The 19,673-nt window shown below is 37.1% G+C and overlaps 1 protein-coding gene across 18 annotated transcripts in view; it reads right to left on the bottom strand.

The window, feature by feature from the left end:
• KIF6 (kinesin family member 6) overlaps nt 1-19,673 on the bottom strand; it is a 380,711-nt gene that overhangs the window by 272,944 nt on the left and 88,094 nt on the right. For all 18 annotated transcript variants that reach the window (XM_072833153.1, XM_072833146.1, XM_072833145.1 and 15 more), the window contains one exon: nt 4,941-5,070. In XM_072833153.1, the coding sequence (XP_072689254.1) occupies nt 4,941-5,070 (130 nt within the window). The remainder of the gene's footprint in view (nt 1-4,940; nt 5,071-19,673) is intronic.

Below are 19,673 nucleotides of genomic sequence, written 5' to 3'. Positions count from 1 at the left end.
CTATAGGTGCGACTGAGCCAATGGTTCCAGTCCAAAAGGACTGTGCAGGGCTTAACCATCAAAGGCAGAATGTCTTGATCAATCAGATTTGATTAATTGACAGAAACACTTCAGTGGTAAAATAGAAAAGTATCAAGTCATACTTGCTACTGGTGCGCTTTGACACTAGGTCACACACAGTTCAGCTTGTACAGTTTATCCTCTGGCATAACAATTCAACTGTTTAAAAAACTCACCCTAAGGACATAATCAGGTTTTATTCAAAACATTAGTAGGATTACAGAAATTATTTATGAGTTCTGAATAAATAAGAAGAGGACGAAGCTACTCTTAATTACTTTTCCTTAGAATGCTGGCTGTGAATAGAGAACACTAAAGGAAAGAGCCCTCTACTTTGTGTCCCACAGATTCAGACTCTGTTTTGCAAATGTTTTCTGGTTACCATGGCAACTTCTGGACGTCTCTGTGTAAATGGGAAATTGGGAACCTCATTTTAAAAAAAAATGATTAGTGTGTTCTTTTTATCCTGGTAAGCTCATTCTGTGCTGACAAATTACATTCTGACAGCTAGGTTGTAATCTAAAACATACTTTTTTAGAGGCTCTGAATAATAAAGTATTTCCAGGGATTGATAGTTAGTCTTCATTTATATTTTTATGTATTTGCTTTCAATGAATTCAAGAGATAAATGGAAGCCCTAAATACTTGCTATATTTTTAAATAACTCAGAAATATATCCTCTCTTGAAAAAAAAGCGACGTAGTTCAATTTGATTATTGTGTACTTGTGAGAGGTAATAAAAGGCAAGAGCATAAGCTTCTAAATCAGTCAGACTTGAGGCTGTACCCTGGCTTTGCCACTTGCCAGTGTGTGTGACCTGGGGCGAGTAGCCTGATTCTTTGAGCCTCAGTTTCCATCTGTAAAAGAAGAATCAAAAATTGTATATACATATAGAAAGTGTAGAAAGTGTCCACAGAAGTGTCAAGTCTATTGATCAGGTTCTCAATATAACAGAGTAACTATTATTACCAAAGAAAAAAATAAAAAGCAAACAGAAAAACATCTAAAACCTATCAGACTTAGTTTAGAAGAAATCAGCCTTATACAGAAAAAATGAATAAATAAAAAATAAAGCACAACTAGCATTATTAGGCTTGAACTTTGTCAGGTTTTAGCTATTTATGATACTATTATTAGACACTCAGCAGTAATAGGAAAAGACTGTTGGAATTCTGTAAGGTGGTGGAACATGACAGATACTCTGGCACAACGATGTCTGAAGTCCTCAAAACTTCAGAAAACAATAGTCTGAAAATATGCAGTCAGCTAAAGTCAATGCGTAACTTGGAAATATCAAATAGCCAAGCTTTTAAGCTAATAGAGGTCATGGTGAACCAGGGCCAGGGGCCCTCCATAACCCATTCAAGATGAGGGAATATAATTGTGAGGGGGAGGCCTTGGTTTCTGTAGGGATGAGTCACCTCTGGAGGAAAGTTAGCATTGTGGCAGGAACAGGCTTCACTACCTGTTTTCTAATAGCATTTATGAATTTACCTTTTCTCTCTTTCATAGTCTCTTGGTGGCCAGGACTCAGGAGTATCCTATATCTCTAGGTTTGCTCTTTATTTTTATTTGTTTAAAGATTTTATGTATTTATTTATGAGAGAGAGAGAGAGAGAGAGAGAGAAAGGCAGAGACACAGGCAGAGGGAGAAGTAGGCTCCATGCCGGGAACCAGACGTGGGACTGGATCCCGGGACTCCAGGATCACGCCCTGGGCTGAAGGCGGTGCTAAACTGCTGAGCCACTCAGGCTACCCAGGTTTGCTCTTTATTAAACTGTGTATGGAGAATTGGGATTTTCTGTAGGCATTCTAAATCTTTTGTCATTATAGTCTCTAATTCTGCATCTGCTTCTACTTTTTTAATCTTCAATTATCATGACAGATAAGAGCATTATGGATGATCACATGGGCAATTAATGCTGAAGCAAAACACAAATGTAAAACATTGGGAAGTAAAAGATATTTTGAAATTAAAAACTTCATAAAACTTGCTTTATTAAAAAAAAAACTTGCTTTATTTATTTATTTTTTTGTAATAATAAATTTATTTTTTATTGGTGTTCAATTTGCCAACATACAGAATAACACTCAGTGCTCATCCTGTCAAGTGCCCTTTAAATGAAAATAATAATTTCAAGGTTCTTAAATCCATGTTATATGTGGCACATAAGCTCAACCTATATAAGTTAGTCTACTGAAAATCATTCATGCAGAACTGGTAAAAAACAAAAATAAAAACAAAAACAAAAACAAAAACAAAACAGCAAAACTAAGGACCCAGAACAATAACATATGTCAGCACTATGCTTTCACTATCTGAATTTGGTTTCCATTTATTCATCTTATATCTTAGGCAGTACATTTTGGAGAGCAGAAATGGACAGGAAGAAAAAGTCAGTTGATAGATATTTTCTCAGACTACTTATCTTCCCAGCTTACTATCTTCACCTACTGCTTATTATCAGATATAAGGTAAAACACAGAACTCAGGGAACATGGTTTAAAAAGGAAAGTGCCAAGAATATACAATGGGGAAAAGACAGTCTCTTCAATAAATAGTGCTGGGGAAAGTGGACAGCTAGATGCAAAAGAATGAAACTGGACCACTTTTTTACACCATAAACAAAAATAAACTCAAAATGGATTATAGACCTAAATGTGAGACCTGAAACCATAAAACTCCTAAAAGAAAACACAGGCAGTAATCTCTTGGACATTGCCCTTAGCAACATATTTATGGATATGTCTGCTCAGGCAAGAGAAACAAAAGCAAAAATAAGCTATTTGGACTACACCAAAATAAAAAGCTTTTGCACAGCAAAAGAAACCACCAACAAAACAAAAAGGCAACCTAGTGAATGAGAAAATATATTTGCAAATGATAAATCTGATAAGAGGTTAATATCCAAAATAGACAAAGAACTGATAAAACTCAACATCCAAAAAACAAATAACTCAATTAAAAAATGGGCAGAAGACATGAACAGACATTTCTCCAAAGAAGACATACGGATGGCCAACAGACACATGAAAAGATGTTCATCATCACTTACTGTTAGGGAAATCCAAATCAAAACTACAATAAGGGGATCCCTGGGTGGCTCAGTGGTTTAGCACCTGCCTTCGGCCCAGGGCATGATCCTGGGATCACGGGATCGAGTCCTGCATTGGGCTCCCTGCGTGGAGCCTGCTTCTCCCTCTGCTTGTGTCTCTGCCTCTCTCTCTCTCTCTCTCTCTGTGTCTCTCATGAATAAATAAATAAAATTTTTAAAAAACCCCCACACACAAGACAAAACTACAATGAGATATTATCTCCCACCTGTCAGAATGGCTAGTATCAAAAAGACAAGAAATAACAGGTATGGGAGAGAATATGGAGAAAAGGGAACCTTTGTCTCTATTGATGGGAATGTAAAATAGTACATCCACTGTGGGAAACAATATGGAGGCCCCTCAAAAAATTAAAAACAGAACTACCATAGTATCAAGTAATTCTACTACTATTTACCCAAAGAACACAAAAACACTAATTCAAAAAGATATAGGCACCCCTATGTTTATTGAAGCATGATTTATAATAGACAAGATATGGAAGCAACTCAAATGTCCATCAGTAGATGAATGGATAAAGAAGATGTGGTATAAATAAGCAATGGAATATTACTCAGCCATTAAAAAGAATGAGATCTTGCCACTTGCAACAACAGGGATAGACCTAGAGGGTATCACGATATGTGAAATAAGTCATACAGAGAAAGACAAATACTATGTGATCTCACTTATATGTGGAACCTAAAAAACAAAACAAACAAACAAAACCAAACAGACTCTTAAATATAAATAACAAACTGGCAGTTGCCAGAGGGGAGGTAGATGAGGGATGGGCAAAATGGATAAGGGGATTAAGAGGTACAAACCTCCAGTTATATAGTCAATAATACTGTAGTAACATTGCAAGGTGCCACTGGTGACCACACTTCTCGTGGCAAGTATTGAATAATGTATAGACTTGTCAAATCAGTACACCTGAAACTAATACAACATTGTATGTTAATTATACTTCAATTAAAAAAAAGCAAAAATGTAAGTGCCAGTGATAACAGTATGCTGTTCATTTGGGCAACTGTTCCCACAATACTCTCCCCACCACCATTTCTTTATTGCAATATCACTGGGTGACAGCCTCACTGGGTGAGAGCTTTGTGACTCTCCATCTCCAATCAGTAACTGTTTGGGGTCAGGGCCTCTGACATGCTTAGTCAGTCCTGGCTCCTGTCTAGGGTACCGAGGTGAAATACAGGCCCAGTTAGGTCCAAATGTTAGATTAACAATAAATAAGTTTTAGTATAAATACATCCCAAATATTGCACTGGGGCATATTTATACTACACACCATGGCAGTATTTGTGGATCTGCCAACAACAGCTGCAAATACATACAGCACTTCTCATGTTCCATGTATCGTTCTAAATGCCTTATACATATTAATTCCCTAAATACATGAAAATATATGGATATGAAAACATATGCCAATATACGGATGATATGAGGCTAGGAATAATGAATTGTATATTTTTAAAATTTGAAATTGTGCAAAAACTTCTATAATTAAGGCATTTTTAAGGCATTTCTATAATTAAGTTTTTATTGATTATCTGCAAACTACTACTCAAAAATATAAAAGTTAAGAGCCTAGACTTCAGTCCCTGCTCATTAACTAAGCTGAATGACTTTGCAAAAGTCTCAATTCTCTGTATCTAGGTTTTCTTATCTGTAACATAAGATTTGGATGAGATTATTTTTAAGGTTGTGAGGTCCCTAAAATTCTATCATATCTTATAATATGGAAAAGCAGCTTGCAGAGAAAAGTTTATTACCTCTGCAATCATTCTGTTGGTGTCTCCTAAGAAAAGTAGATTCAGAGCTTCTTCTTCTGTGGCTGCCTGATGGAGAGACAGGTTTTTCAGGTGAATGTTCTGATCAGGATCCTCCAGTATTGTCACTTTCCTAGGGAAATGGGGAGCAACAAAACAAGGTACTTTGAGAATAAACAGGACTTGAAGTTTTATAGATTTATTTTTAAAAAGCTGTATAGTACTACGTCTTGAACCTATAAAATCAAACAATACACAAGATACTATACAGTACTGGAGTCACATCAAACACTGACATTCCCTTGACAGTACTATTAAATAGTTTGGGGGCTGAAAAGTATATCACAAGCTCCTGATTTACAGCCATCTGTCTTTGCAATAATCGGATCACTCAATCATACATATTCTTGCTGAATTAAAAGTACAAATAGACAACCTTCTACCTATATATCAGGAAAGTTGTTTTTTTCTCTGTCAAAATTCCGTTTCTTACATAGGTAATACACTAATTCTTCTCTTCTAATTTTTCCTTTTTGTTCAATTTCATATCACTTTCAATTTACATGACCTTTCAAATTGGTTAGCTTATCAATTTAAGCATGCTGGAAATTGAAGTATCTGTCATCCCTCCAGCAGCTATTACCTTGTCTAGTTTTCTTATCAAGGCGAGTTTTAAAATTCTCAAGAAGTCTTATAATAAAGGTCTAGTTTGTCATTATTATTATTTATTTATTTATTTTTTGCAACATATCTTTTCCCTCCATTACAATCTTACGGTCAAAGCTTTAGGTCTGGAATTACATTCATCTATTACAACTGCCTTCATGGGACGCGGACATCACTTCCTCCCCAAGTGAATCTTAACCCTGTTTCCAGAGTTGTTTCGTCAATACTCTCCTTGGAGTCCTTTTAGGACTTTTTGCAACTGAATACAATGTGAACTCCTTATACTCTGCTTCAAAGGCCCACAGATTCAAGCAATAACATTACTAGAGAGAGTTCCCTTCTGCCTCTCGAGTTTTGCCTCCTTGATAGTCTTAAGAATTGTTAAGGAAAGAAAACCTTATAATTCGCTAGTATTGCCAAAAAGTACCTCTGCGTATCTGCACTTGCTTAAGGCATTTGGAATTGATGATAATAAGTGAAGGCTGGCATCATCATCTAGTATTACTTTTCCTTTAAAAGTATAAGTGGCAAATCGACGTATCACTTGTCTATAAAAACACATTTAGAATGCCTTAAAAATAAAGATTTTGCAAATATCATTACTTTTCATCCTTCCCTTTGGTAAGGAGGTTATCTGGGCTTTCATATGTAATTTGTGGGTACTTCAGATACTAATTGCCAGAAGAAAATGTAGCTCTACCAGCACATCTGTGACCAATATGTAATAATGTACTCCTTTGCCAAGTTTTGGACTCCTTTTTGTCTCCTTCAACAATACCAACTAAGATGGAAAAAGATCTCTTCCCTTAATGAAAACAAGTGTATTTTATTTATTTTTCAACAAGACTCATAAGTGAGCTTATTAAAAATGCTTAAGAGTTGAAAAATGCTTGGAAAACACGAAGGCATTTTTTAACTAAAATGGATGAACTGTGTTCTATTTTTAGGAACCCTCTTTATTCCTTAAACTTTATATCCACCCTGATCTTCTAAAGTGCTCAAGAAGGTTTAGCTAAATTAAATCACTAGGGACACAAGTCAGAAATTCTTCCTAAATCCACAGATTCTAGATGTAAGGAACTAAGTAATACTGGAAGGAAGATAAAAACATGAAACAAGTGATGAGATGGTATATTAAAAGTGAAAATAGAAGAGAGGTCTTTTTCAACACGAAGATAAAAAACAAGTTCTCCAACTCTGAGGCAAAGTCATCCATGATACATGTTGAATGACCAAGCCAGAGAGAGCAAACTCAGAAGAGGAGGAAGGTGGGGGAGCAGGAAATGATTCAAAGAAGAGAATGCTCATGCTCTTTGGATATCCAAAGTATGCCAGGCACCAGCACTGTTCCATTTAATCCAGTTGTTCTCACCTTGGCTGCACACCAGAACAACCTGTGGAATAAAAAGCAAGCCACAAAACGCTGGCACCAGGTTCCATCCTAAGAGATTTTGGTTTGATTGTCCTGGAGACCTGGTCAGTATCAGAATTCATAAGAGCTCCAAGTCATTCTAATGTATAGTCAAGGCTTTTAGTGAAAGCCATTGGCTCCATCTTTTAAAATCCTGCAAGGTAGATATACACGGGGGGTTAGGTTTCTGGTTTTTTTATATTTACTTTCCTCACAGTTCTACCCCATGCCCAAAGGGGAAAGTTACTCATCCTATTGGTTGCAGGCAGTTACTCTTGAACTAAATCTACCAATAGGCAAGGTCACTGTGAATTTTAAAAAGCTAGTCATTTCATGGGAAATTTCTTGTTTCCCTCCCTGACTTCCCATAAGCTGAAGGGTAAACTAAGGCACCCATCAGCCAACAAATAACTAATGCTCAGCTGGGGATTATTACAATCTATCTAAATATCCATGGGGTTTAAAACACTGCTGAATCAAAAAACCTAAATGCTGGTGGGAACTCAACATACATACATCTCTCGCCATTGCTTCACTGAAATAAGAAAGGCAGAAAACAAGCGAGTTTGGAATTCTGTATGTGTTCGTTTGTTAGCCCAAATGGGTCACTGATTTGGGATTACAGTTGCATAGAATAGTTAGAAGCATAAGGTAGAAAGCATGAAATGTCATCAGAGGCATTTGGCTAAGCTAGTGCTTTCTTCTAAATCATTCAGAACCTTTGATCTCTATTGTGGGTACTTCAGAACTCCCACACTTCTGTATTTCCTTCCAGGTGCTTGCTCAGCTTTATCACTTTGACCAAAATACAATTTGCACATGCTGCCCCTAGTTTTTTGTATAGAACTTTCAGCTATAGAACTTTTCAACTTTTGTGACCCATCACTATGCATCTCTCCGATGCTTTTCTGATATTATGTTTCCCTCACAATTGTCTGATTTCCTGCCCATGGAGGTTTTGAAAAGTAAATAAATAGCATTGTTGGTATCCAATTTAGTTTGGCTTCTTTCATGGCTCTCTCTCCACTTAGGGATCATCTGTGGCCACCCTATAAAAGGCTCTACCTCTAGCATCCTTCTGGAACCTTCTGTGGTGCAACTTTCTCCAGTCAGGGTCTCCCTTGCCAGTTCTTCTGCTCAGATTCTTTCTTGGTTTCTGCCCAATCCCTTGGGCATGAGGCTTTGTACTTTCCTTCATAGCCCTGCCTACCCTCACTGAAAATCCCTTTGCACTAAGCCTGACAGCCAATGCGTCTGCCCCATCCACTCTCATGCCTTTGCTCACAGAAGCTCAGCCTGAGCCATGTCCTGCGTACTAGCTCTTGCCTAGGTAGGCTAATCTGAGAGTGACAATATTTTAAACTTCGCTGCTAGTGGAATGTGTTTTCAAAGGTGGAGGAAATAAGAACCATTAGCAAAAGTTTCTCATCAAGTTGCTTCCTTCCTTGGCCTTTTCTTTCCCTCTCTCTCTCACAAATCAATAGCTATTTCCTGAATCCTTAGACTGCCACTCAATTCTGACTATAATTTTCATGGGCTTGAAGGAGGGCTTTATTAGAGTTTCTTAAATAAACATCCTAATTCCAAGATGGAAACCCCCCAAACTATTTATTTGATTCTTTTTGAAAGGGCCTGTGAATAGTTTTCCCTACAAAATGTTTCTAAAATGTTTAGATTTCAAGCAAAAAGTCACTGATAGCCTTAACTTGGACACCTAAGTGGAAAAGTTCTGCTAAGTATACTCGGCCTGCTTAATGATGGGGAAGAAGCAGGCTTTGTGTTTTCTCTGTAAACAGAGAATCTTTTCCATTTGGCTAAGTAGTTGGAATTTGTAGACTCTTTCTAACTGGCTGGAAGACAGAGAAAGAGCAATAGCCAAGCTCTTGTTCTCAATAATGGAAGCCATCAATGAAGTCTCCCCACACCCTACCTCCACAACATTCCGATACCACCAACTTGCTGAACAGGAACTTTCCAGGAGTTACTGCAATGAATCTGGTTTCTCATTTTCATGTTGTAAACATGTGTTGCCATGGTGCATTCTAAGTTTTTTTTCTCCCTACTTGCAAATGGCCCATGTGCTTGGGCAGGTGATGTGCTGCACAGCAGCACCATGTCCAAGAGGGTGCAATTCACATCATAAGTTTGTGTATTTACTATGAAAAATATCTGTCAAGGGCAGTAAAGCATCTTCTAACAAAACTAGCATATTACAACAGTTTTCCAACAGATGGCAGGGGCGCCTTTTAATAATTCACATGAAGGTGCTATCCAGAATAGAAGTAGCCCTGTCTAGTCAGTTACCTTGATTTAGAGAAATATCAATAGTAGGCAAGCCTCATGAAAATGGAAAGGGGTCCAGTCAGGTTCTTCTAAATAAATGGATATGTTTCACATGTTGTAAACACAATCACACTATTCATTTTAATGGAGAAAATATTCTCTAGTTCAGTGGTTTTCAACCTCTTTTTTTTTTTTTTTTTCCTACTCTAAGACACCTTCTCAGAAGCTCTTTAGGGTAAAGATTTGAAGAAAAGAGGAGACACAATTTTTTAGGAGACATACATTAAGTGAGCCATCCTTCTTGCATGTAAGGAATTTTAAAGGTTGATTTTCTTCATATTGACTAAAAATCTAAAAGATTTCCTCTGTTACATAAATAATTTAAACATATCCCTTGACAAAGCTTTCCAAACCTGCAATATATTTTTATATTGGTCTTAACCTAAACAAAATGGACTAAAAATAATTGATTTTTTCCCATTTATTGAAAATTCTTTCTAGTAACTTGAAAAATATCTTATCTTTATCATTTCATCTAATACTATATCTTTTTACTGATAATGAAGAATATAACCAGTCATGTGACATATTAGAAATTAAGTTATTTAATTTCACCTACTAAAAATATCAGTTTCTCTAGCAAATATTTAAGGAATAAATTATATCAATTCTCTATAAACTCTTTTAGAGGAAAGACACAAGAACTATTTCCTAACCGATTTTATGAGGCCAGCATTCCCTAATACATTGCAAGAAAACTATAGGCTACTATTTCTCATTAACACAGTAGCAAAACTCCTCAATGAAATATTAACAAGTCAAATCCAACAAAGTTTAAAAAAAGAATTTATGCCACATCCAAGTGAGATTTACCCCTAGTATACATGGTTGACTTAACATTCAAAACTCAGTTAATGTAACCCATCATACCAAGGCTGAAAAATAAAAATTACATGTTCATATCAATAGGTGCAGAAAAAGTGACGAGATCCACCACCCATTACATGATAAAAACTCTCAGTAAACAAGGAATACAGGGAAGCCTTCTCAACTTAAAAAAGACTACTACCGGGATCCCTGGGTGGCGCAGCGGTTTAGCGCCTGCCTTTGGCCCAGGGTGCGATCCTGGAGACTCGGGATCGAATCCCACGTCGGGCTCCCGGTGCATGGAGCCTGCTTCTCCCTCTGCCTATGTCTCTGCCTCTCTCTCTCTCTCTCCCTCTCTCTCTCTCTCTCTGTGACTACCATAAATAAATAAAAATTAAAAAAAAAAAAGACTACTACCAAAAAGCTACAGCTAACTCAAAGTATTCCCACTAAGATCAGATAGAGGGTAAGGATATCCCTCTTCCCACTGCTTTTCAACATTGTACTGGAAATCCCTGCTAATGCAACACTGCAAGGAAAGGAAATAAAAGGTATACAGATTGAGAAAGAAGACCTAAAACTGTTTCTGTTCCCAGATGACATGATCATCTGTATAGAACACTGAAAGAACTGACAACACAACTCCTAGGAGTAAGAAGCAATTACAGCAACATTGCAGGATACAAGGTTAATATATAAAAGTCAATTGTTTTCTTATATACCAGAAATGGATAAGTACAATTTTGAATTAAAGACACAATACCATTTACATTAGCACCCAAAAAAATGAAATACTTAAGTATAAATCTAACAAAATGCACAGAAGATCTCTATGAGGAAAACTACAAAAATGTTAATGAAAGAAAGCAAGGCACCAAATAAAAGAAGAGATATTCCATGTTCATGGATAGGAAGACTCAATATTGTCCAGATGTCAGTTCTTCCCAACTTGATTTATAGATTCAATGCAATCCCAATAAATTCCTAGTTATTTGTGGATATTGACAAAGTGATTCTACAGTGTATATGGAGGCATCAAGGACTCAAAATTGCATGGTTTTCCAAAAATGAATATTTTACACATCATATACTATGCTTTCACTGGTACTTCCTTCTTACACTAGTGACTTTGCTAATTTCCAATTATATTCAGCCATATATATTATGTTCCTTCTGGTGTTCCAGACCCACAAATAACCCATCATTTAATGAAATGCCATATTTGACCTAATTCCATATAGTAATTAGAGAGCCATATGTTAAAAAATTTATCTTCTTTAGAGCTACCAACTTTTTTCCCAAAGCAAATATTTTTCCTGTCTTTTTTCAGATATATTTGCTTTCTCATTCAAATTTTGTAGTTGCACCATCAAAATTATGTGGTCAAGTTTTCCACATTAGAAGAAATTATAGGAGTAATTAGATCTAGAGGCCATGGATTTCTAATTGTGGAAAACCATAGAATTTCCTGTCAGAGAAATAGCTTTATACACCTTTAAGATTATGCTATTGCATTTGACGAGTTCTGAGATTATTTACTTTTATTTATTTTAATTTTAACATAAAGTTTACTATTTTCCAACTATAAAAGTCATACATGCTTCTTGTGAAAAAGTTTGAAAATTTTTAAAAAGTAGAAAGAATTTTAAAAAATAAAAATGGAGTCCCACCACAAGGACAATGATAATGCATTGATATATTTCCTTAAAGCAATTTTCTTATATGTATTTTGCAGGTTTGTGGTAAAATATAAGTGCATGCATGTTATTATATCCTTTTGTATTAATAATACATATTCTCCTATTTTTTAGGATGCAGGTATAGGGAAGGAAATAAGGGATTCATATTGAATATTTTTCCCACGGATAATTATTTGTGACTCACAGTGCAGGCTACCTTTATGGGATCTGTCCTCCTCTTCTGTGTAACTATTAAGCTCTGATTTTTGTTCAGGGAATTATGTAAAAACATTTGACTTTCCCAGACTCCCTTGCAACTACAACTGGCCATGTAATATAACTCTGGTCAATGACAAGTAAGTGAAAGCAAAGGATAAAGTTCCTGAGGAAGACTATTAAAAGGAAAGGCTCAGTTAGCATATGCCTGTTTCCTTATTTTTTCTTCCAGGAATGTGGAAGTGATGCTGAAGATGCCACATGAAGACTAAAGCCACCTGCTAAGAATGGCTTCAGCAGAATGATTAAAGGGAGCCCCAGTGGCATTCTGGAGCTTCTATGGCAGCCCTGGATCCAATCTCTAGAATCCTTACTGTGTGTGCAGGGTTGGTGCAGGGCAGGGGCAGGGGCAGGAGGCAGGGGTGGGGGTGGACAGACTATTTGGTCAAGCCACTGTAAATTGTTATAAGCAGTTGTTAGTTAATTCACTAATGAAAATGTTCAATCCAGTAACTGAATACCTCTTCCTTTTATCCATATTAAACAGTAACATGCTATAGAATATGATTCTAGTTTATCTGTTCTCTCTTCTCCATCTAATTCTCAGGTGGTACATTATTATTAGGCTTCACCTAATTTGAAGCATGACATCATTGGTCCTCTCTCTTTATGTTTCAAACATTTACTCTCTCTGGTTGTTTATCCTTTCAGATAAACTCTGGACTCATCTGTTTTTTTTGTTTTTTGTTTTTTCTTAATAATAAATTTATTTTTTATTGGTGTTCAATTTGCCAACATACAGAATAACACCCAGTGCTCATCCCATCAAGTGCCTCCCTCAGTGCCCATCACCCATTCACCCTGACCCCACGCCCTCCTCCCCTTCCAACACCCCTAGTTCGTTTCCCAGAGTTAGGAGTCTTTATGTTCTGTCTCCCTTTCCGATATTTCCCACACATTTCTTCTCCCTTCCCTTCTATTCCCTCTCACTATTATTTATATTCCCCAAGTGAATGAGAAGATATAATGTTTGTCCTTCTCCGATTGAGTCATTTCACTCAGCATAATACCCTCCTGTTCCATCCATGTTGAAGCAAATGGTGGGTATTTGTCATTTCTAATAGCTGAGTAATATTCCATTGTATACATAAACCACATCTTCTTTATCCATTCATCTTTCCATGGACACCGAGGCTCCTTCCACAGTTTGGCTATTGTGGCCATTGCTGCTAGAAACATCGGGGTGCAGGTGTCCTGGCGTTTCATTGCATCTGTATCTTTGGGCTAAATCCCCAACGGTGCAATTGCTGAGTCATAGGGCAGGTCTATTTTTAACTCTTTGAGGAACCTCCACACAGTTTTCCAGAGTGGTTGCACCAGTTCATATTCCCACCAACAGTGTAAGAGGGTTCCCTTTTCTTCACATCCTCTCCAACATTTGTTGTTTCCTGCCTTGTTAATTTTCCCCATTCTCACTGGTGTGAGGTGGTATCTCATTGTGGTTTTGATTTGTATTTTCACGATGGCAAGTGATGCAGGGCATTTTCTCATGTGCATGTTGGCCATGTCTATGTCTTCCTCTGTGAGATTTCTCTTCATGTCTTTTGCCCATTTCATGATTGGATTGTTTGTTTCTTTGGTGTTGAGTTTAAGAAGTTCTTTATAGATCTTGGAAACTAGCCCTTTATCTGATACTTCATTTGCAAATATCTTCTCCCATTCTGTAGGTTGTCTTTTAGTTTTGTTGACTGTATCCTTTGCTGTGCAAAAGCTTCTTATCTTGATGAAGTCCCAATAGTTCATTTTTGCTTTTGTTTCTTTTGCCTTTGTGGATATATCTTGCAAGAAGTTACTGTGGCCGAGTTCAAAAAGGGTGTTGCCTGTGTTCTCCTCTAGGATTTTGATGGAATCTTGTCTCACATTTAGATATTTCATCCATTTTGAGTTTATCTTTGTGTATGGTGCAAGAGAGTGGTCTAGTTTCATTCTTCTGCATGTGGATGTCCAATTTTCCCAGCACCATTTATTGAAGAGACTGTCTTTCTTCCAGTGGATAGTCTTTCCTCCTTTATCGAATATTAGTTGACCATAAAGTTGAGGGTCCACTTCTGGATTCTCTATTCTGTTCCATTGATCTATGTGTCTGTTTTTGTGTCAGTACCACACTCTCTTGATGACCACAGCTTTGTAGTACAACCTGAAATCTGGCATTGTGATGCCCCCAGCTATGGTTTTCTTTTTTAAAATTCCCCTGGCTATTCGGGGTCTTTTCTGATTCCACACAAATCTTAAAATAATTTGCTCTAACTCTCTGAAGAAAGTCCATGGTATTTTGAGAGGGATTGCATTAAACGTGTAAAGTGCTCTGGGTAACATTGACATTTTCATAATATTAATTCTGCCAATCCATGAGCATGGAATATTTTTCCAACTCTTTGTGTCTTCCTCAATTTCTTTCAGAAGTGTTCTATAGTTTTTAGGGTATAGATCCTTTATCTCTTTGGTTAGGTTTATTCCTAGGTATCTTATGCTTTTGGGTGCAATTGTAAATGGGATTGACTCCTTAATTTCTCTTTCTTCAGTCTCATTGTTAGTGTATAGAAATGCCACTGACTTCTGGGCATTGATTTTGTATCCTGCCACACTGCCAAATTGCTGTATGAGTTCTAGCAATCTTGGGGTGGAGGCTTTTGGGTTTTCTATGTAGAGTATCATGTCATCGGCAAAGAGGGAGAGTTTGACTTCTTCTTTGCCAATTCGAATGCCTTTAATGTCTTTTTGTTGTCTGATTGCTGAGGCTAGGACTTCCAGTACTATGTTGAATAGCAGTGGTAAGAGTGGACATCCCTGTCTTGTTCCTGATCTTAGGGGAAAGGCTCCCAGTGCTTCCCCTCATCTGTTTTTAAAGTCTTTAAGATTTTGCTTGGAATTTCACTGAACTCTACATATGAGAAGAAGTGACCTCTTCAAGGATCACACTTCTCATTGGAACCAGACTAACAGCTCTCCATTTACCTTCAAAGTCTTCTTTTATTTCTCACAAAAAAAATGCACTACCTATATTGTCTTCACAAAGACCCTGAACATTTTCTCTTCTTTTGCTATTGTAAAACGGATCTATTTTACCATTATTTCTTCTAACTGGGTTATTCCTAGGGCTTCCTTCTTAGATTGAGTCACAAATGTACTAAAAGATAATAGACGGTCAGCCAGCCTGAGCAGCATTAGTCTGCTCTCTGGTTCACAATAACTAACTTTCTCTTTGTAAGATGTCTTCAACTGTCCTAGAACTCACTCTGAAAACACAAGGTCAGCTATATAGTTGGCTAAACAACACATAGGCTAACTGCTATGGAAGTTTCAGAGATTAGATGGAATGCCAAGATACAACATGGATCTCCTAGGCAATGGCACCAGCAGCCCCAGCTCTGATGTGGGATGGATGGAGGTTAATATCCTGGTCCATCTCTTGGTGGGGATGGAATCTTAGAGAAATATTACACTATCTATGTGACCCTCAATTTACTCATCCATAAAATGTAGATCATGATACCCACTTCCTCAAGTCAGATACTCCATTGAAAGTCCCTAGGATAGGGACCAGCATACAATAGGTGCCCATCTCCCTCTCTGGAGAGATTTCTCTGGTATCCCTAAAAAGAACTTTTCCTAGGTGGATGAAGGAAGGGATTAATACAGACCACCTGCATTAGAATCACTTGGGATGCTTATTCAAACATATTTGAATTTTCTGGAGGTGGGGGACAGGAATCTGCATTTTTAACAACACTCCTGGTGATTCTCATACATAGTTATAGTCTCATACATAGCTAAATGTCAAGTCCCTGGATTATGTATTCCAATTCTGTTGTTCTTTTTACTCCTGTGGCCACTTAAATGGTCCAATAACTTCCCACAATGCTCTGGAGTCTCTCGGACTCCCATCGATCTCATCCTAGCCCTACATGCTACTGACTGATTTTTCTTCCTAAAAGGCAATTCCAATCTGCTATGCCCTTGAATAAAAAATCTCCGAGGGCTACACCCTTCTGCCAAATCCTTACATTCCTGCCTTTCCAGTCCCAATATCCTCACCTACCCCCTAATTGGGGTATAGTCAAACAGCTCTATTAACTGACACACCAAGCTCTATGCTTTTCCCTACCTTTGTTTCCACATGAATGCCACATTCCACTGATCCACATCCTACCTCTTCCTTCAAGGATTATTTCATATACCACCTTCTCTGTGAATCTCTTTCTGATCACTTGACCTAATGTGAGTTCTTTCTCCTTTAAGCCCTAGTCATTCTTTGTGCCTCTCTTGTGATGTTTTTCACATTCCACCTTGTGCCATGTTGTACTAGGTTTACCTACTCTGCTATGAGTTCCGGGAAAGTAAAGACTATGTTGGTAAACTAAGAGCCTAGCACAAAGTGTGGAATCAAGCTGGATCTCAGTAAATGTTTGTTGAATAAATGAATGATTCCACATGACTAAACTGTAAGCTATGAGGACAGACACTGTACATTACCTTTTTCTGTAACTCCTGCAACATTTAACACTGTTTCATATCCAGTAGGTATCAGAAATGTGATGAATTAAACTTAACATCTCTCGACTTTTTTTCCATTGATGACAAATTATTTTACAACACAGCCAAGATTTCAATACTGGATGCTGGAGTTTACTGACTTTTTTCTAACAGTAATAACCATGGCCATCTTTGGAACCTTAAATGCATTATGTATCCCTATTTAGGAATACTAAAATTACACTAAAGTAAGGTGACTATTTTCCTTATGGTTAAGACCAGTAGTTATACTATTTTACTTCATAAGACATACTTAGATTCTAACTATATTCCCTTTATAGCATATGACATAAGGACTTTCAAAAATAGATGTTTTATTTTCATTTAAATTACTAAATACAGAATACATTAAATACACATATGTCTCTATACAAATATATAGACACTTTTAAAAATAAACTTGGTATTTTGTGATCATTGTAGATTTGTATGCAGCTGTAAGAAATAATGTACCCATTACCCAATTTTCACCAATGTTAACATGTTGTAAAACAATATTAAATATCACAACCAGGACATTGGCATTGATACAATCTACTGATCTTATTCAGATGTCCTAGTTTTGCCAGTGTGTGTGTGTGTGTGTGTGTGTGTGTGTGTGTGTGTGTGTTTTAGCTCTATGGAATTTAATCACATGAGTAGTTTTGTGTATCCATAGCCACAATTAAGATACAGTATAGTCTGTTACCATAAGGATCTCTCACCGGCCTTGTATAACCATTCCCACTTCCTGTCAACTACTCAGCTGTTATCTACTTCTATAATTCCGCCATTTGTAAGATATTCCACATTGTGCCTGGGTGGCTCAGTCAGTTAAGCATCTGCCTTTAGCTCAGGTCATGATCTCAGTGTCCTGGGATTGAGCCCCTCATCAGGCTCCCTGCTCAGTGGGGAGTCTGCTTGTCCCTCTCCCTCTTCCTCTGTGCTCTCTCTCTCTGTGTCAAATAAATAAAATCTTAAAAAAAAATAAAAACTATTCCATAAATAAAATCACATAACATATGACCTTTTGGGATTGGCTTTTTTCACTCAGCATAATTCTCTGGAGATTCACCCAAGCTGTTAAATTTATCAATAGTTCATTCCTTTTTGCTGTTGGTGTCTTATTAACTAAAGGTCCATAGCCTCTGTTAGGGCTCACTCTTGGTGGTATACATTATATGAGTTTGGACAAATGCATAATACCATGCATCTACCATCATACTATCATATAGAACAGTTTGCCCCAAAAGTCCCCTGTGCTTCACCTATTCATCCCTCTACCATTCCTCTTCCCAACTACTAGCAACCAGTGATCTTTTTATTATATCTACACTTATGTCTTTTTCACAATGCCTTACAGTTGGAATCACACAGTATATAGACTTTTTATGTCTTTTTGTGGCTTAATAGCTCATTGCTTTTTGTTGCCAAGTAATATTCCACTGCATGCATGTACCACAGTTTGTTTTTCTATCTGCCTACCATCTTGGTTGCTTCTAGTTCTTGGCAATTATGAATGAGGCTGCTATATACATTCATGGGCAGCTCTCTGTACTGATATAAGTTTTCAATTCATTTGGTTAAATACCCAGGAGCATGACTGCTGGGTCATATCCTAAGAATTATGTTTTGTTTTTTTAAGAAACTGGAAATTGACCTTCAAAGTGACTGTACTATATGTCCATTGACAGGTGAATGGATAAAGAAGATGTGGTATACATATACAATGGAATATTACTCAGCCATCAGAAGGGATGAATACTTACATTTACATTGACGTGGATGGAACTGGAGGGTAATATGCTGAGCAAAATAAGTCAATCAGAGGAAGACTATTATCATATGGTTTCACTTACATGTGGAATATACAAAACAGTGCAGAGGATCATAGGGGAAGGGAGGGAAAACTGAATGGGAAGGCATCAGAGAGGGAGAAAAATCATGAGAGACTCTTAACTATGGGAAACAAACAGGGTTGTGGAGGGGGGGTGGGGATACGGGGTAACTGGGTGATGGTTATTAAAGAGGGCATGTGATATGATGAGTACTGGGTGTTATATGTAACTCATAATTATTGAATTCTACATCTGAAACTAATGATGTACTACATGTTGGCTAATTGGATTTAAACTTTAAAAAAAAAGTGGTTGTACTATACTGCATGAATGAGAGTTCTAGTTTCTCTACATTCTTGCCAGCATTTGGTATCACCAGTTTTTTTTTTTTAGATTTTTGCCATTCTAGTAGGTGCATAGTAGTTTTAATTAGCTATTCCCTAATCACAGATGATGTTGAGCATCTCCTCAAATGCTTATCTACCAACCATACACCTTCTTTGGTGAGGTGTCTGTCCAGATTTTTTTTCTCATTTCTTCATTGGATTGTTAGTTTTCTTATTGTTGAGTTTTAAGAGTTCTTTGTATATTTTTTTTCTTTTTTTTAATAGTTCTTTGTATATTTTAGATACAAATCCTTTATTGGATATAGGTCTGGTAAATATTTTCTCAATCTCTGGCTTGTCTTTTTATTCTCTTTACAGTGTCTTTGACAGAGCAGACATTTTTAATTTTAATGAAGCTCAACTCATCTATTTTTTTCTTTCACAGATCATGCTTTTGGTGTTGTATCTCAAAACTCCTTGCCAAATGACTACAGCAACATTTGCAAAAAGCAACTGACTTTAGTCCGGTGCCCTGACATCATATATACAAAGTCCACAGGAAATCTGTAGGCAAACGATTGAGTAACAGCAGAGAGTTGGAAGTCATTAGGATATAAAAAAACTAGAAGCAGAAAAGGCAGAGTGCTCCTGAGAAGAGCATCCAGCAGGTGATTTGGAGGAAGCTATGTTGCTGCTCAGTGGTAAGAAATCTGTTACTGATGGCTATTGTTGTGCAACATCAAGATGACCTTGAATTTGATTACACATGGTTATGCCAAGTATAAGAATGTGGAAGGGATCAAATGTGCATATTGCCATTGTCTTTCAAAGAGATGACTGCAAGAGAGAATCAAAGTCAACAGACATTTGCCTACTAT

The sequence above is a fragment of the Canis lupus genome, chromosome 7, assembly GCF_048164855.1.
Source record: "Canis lupus baileyi chromosome 7, mCanLup2.hap1, whole genome shotgun sequence".
NCBI classification, from domain to species: domain Eukaryota; kingdom Metazoa; phylum Chordata; class Mammalia; order Carnivora; family Canidae; genus Canis; species Canis lupus.
The sequence above is the reverse complement of the archived record's forward strand: the minus strand, read 5'-3'. Positions and strand labels throughout refer to the sequence as shown.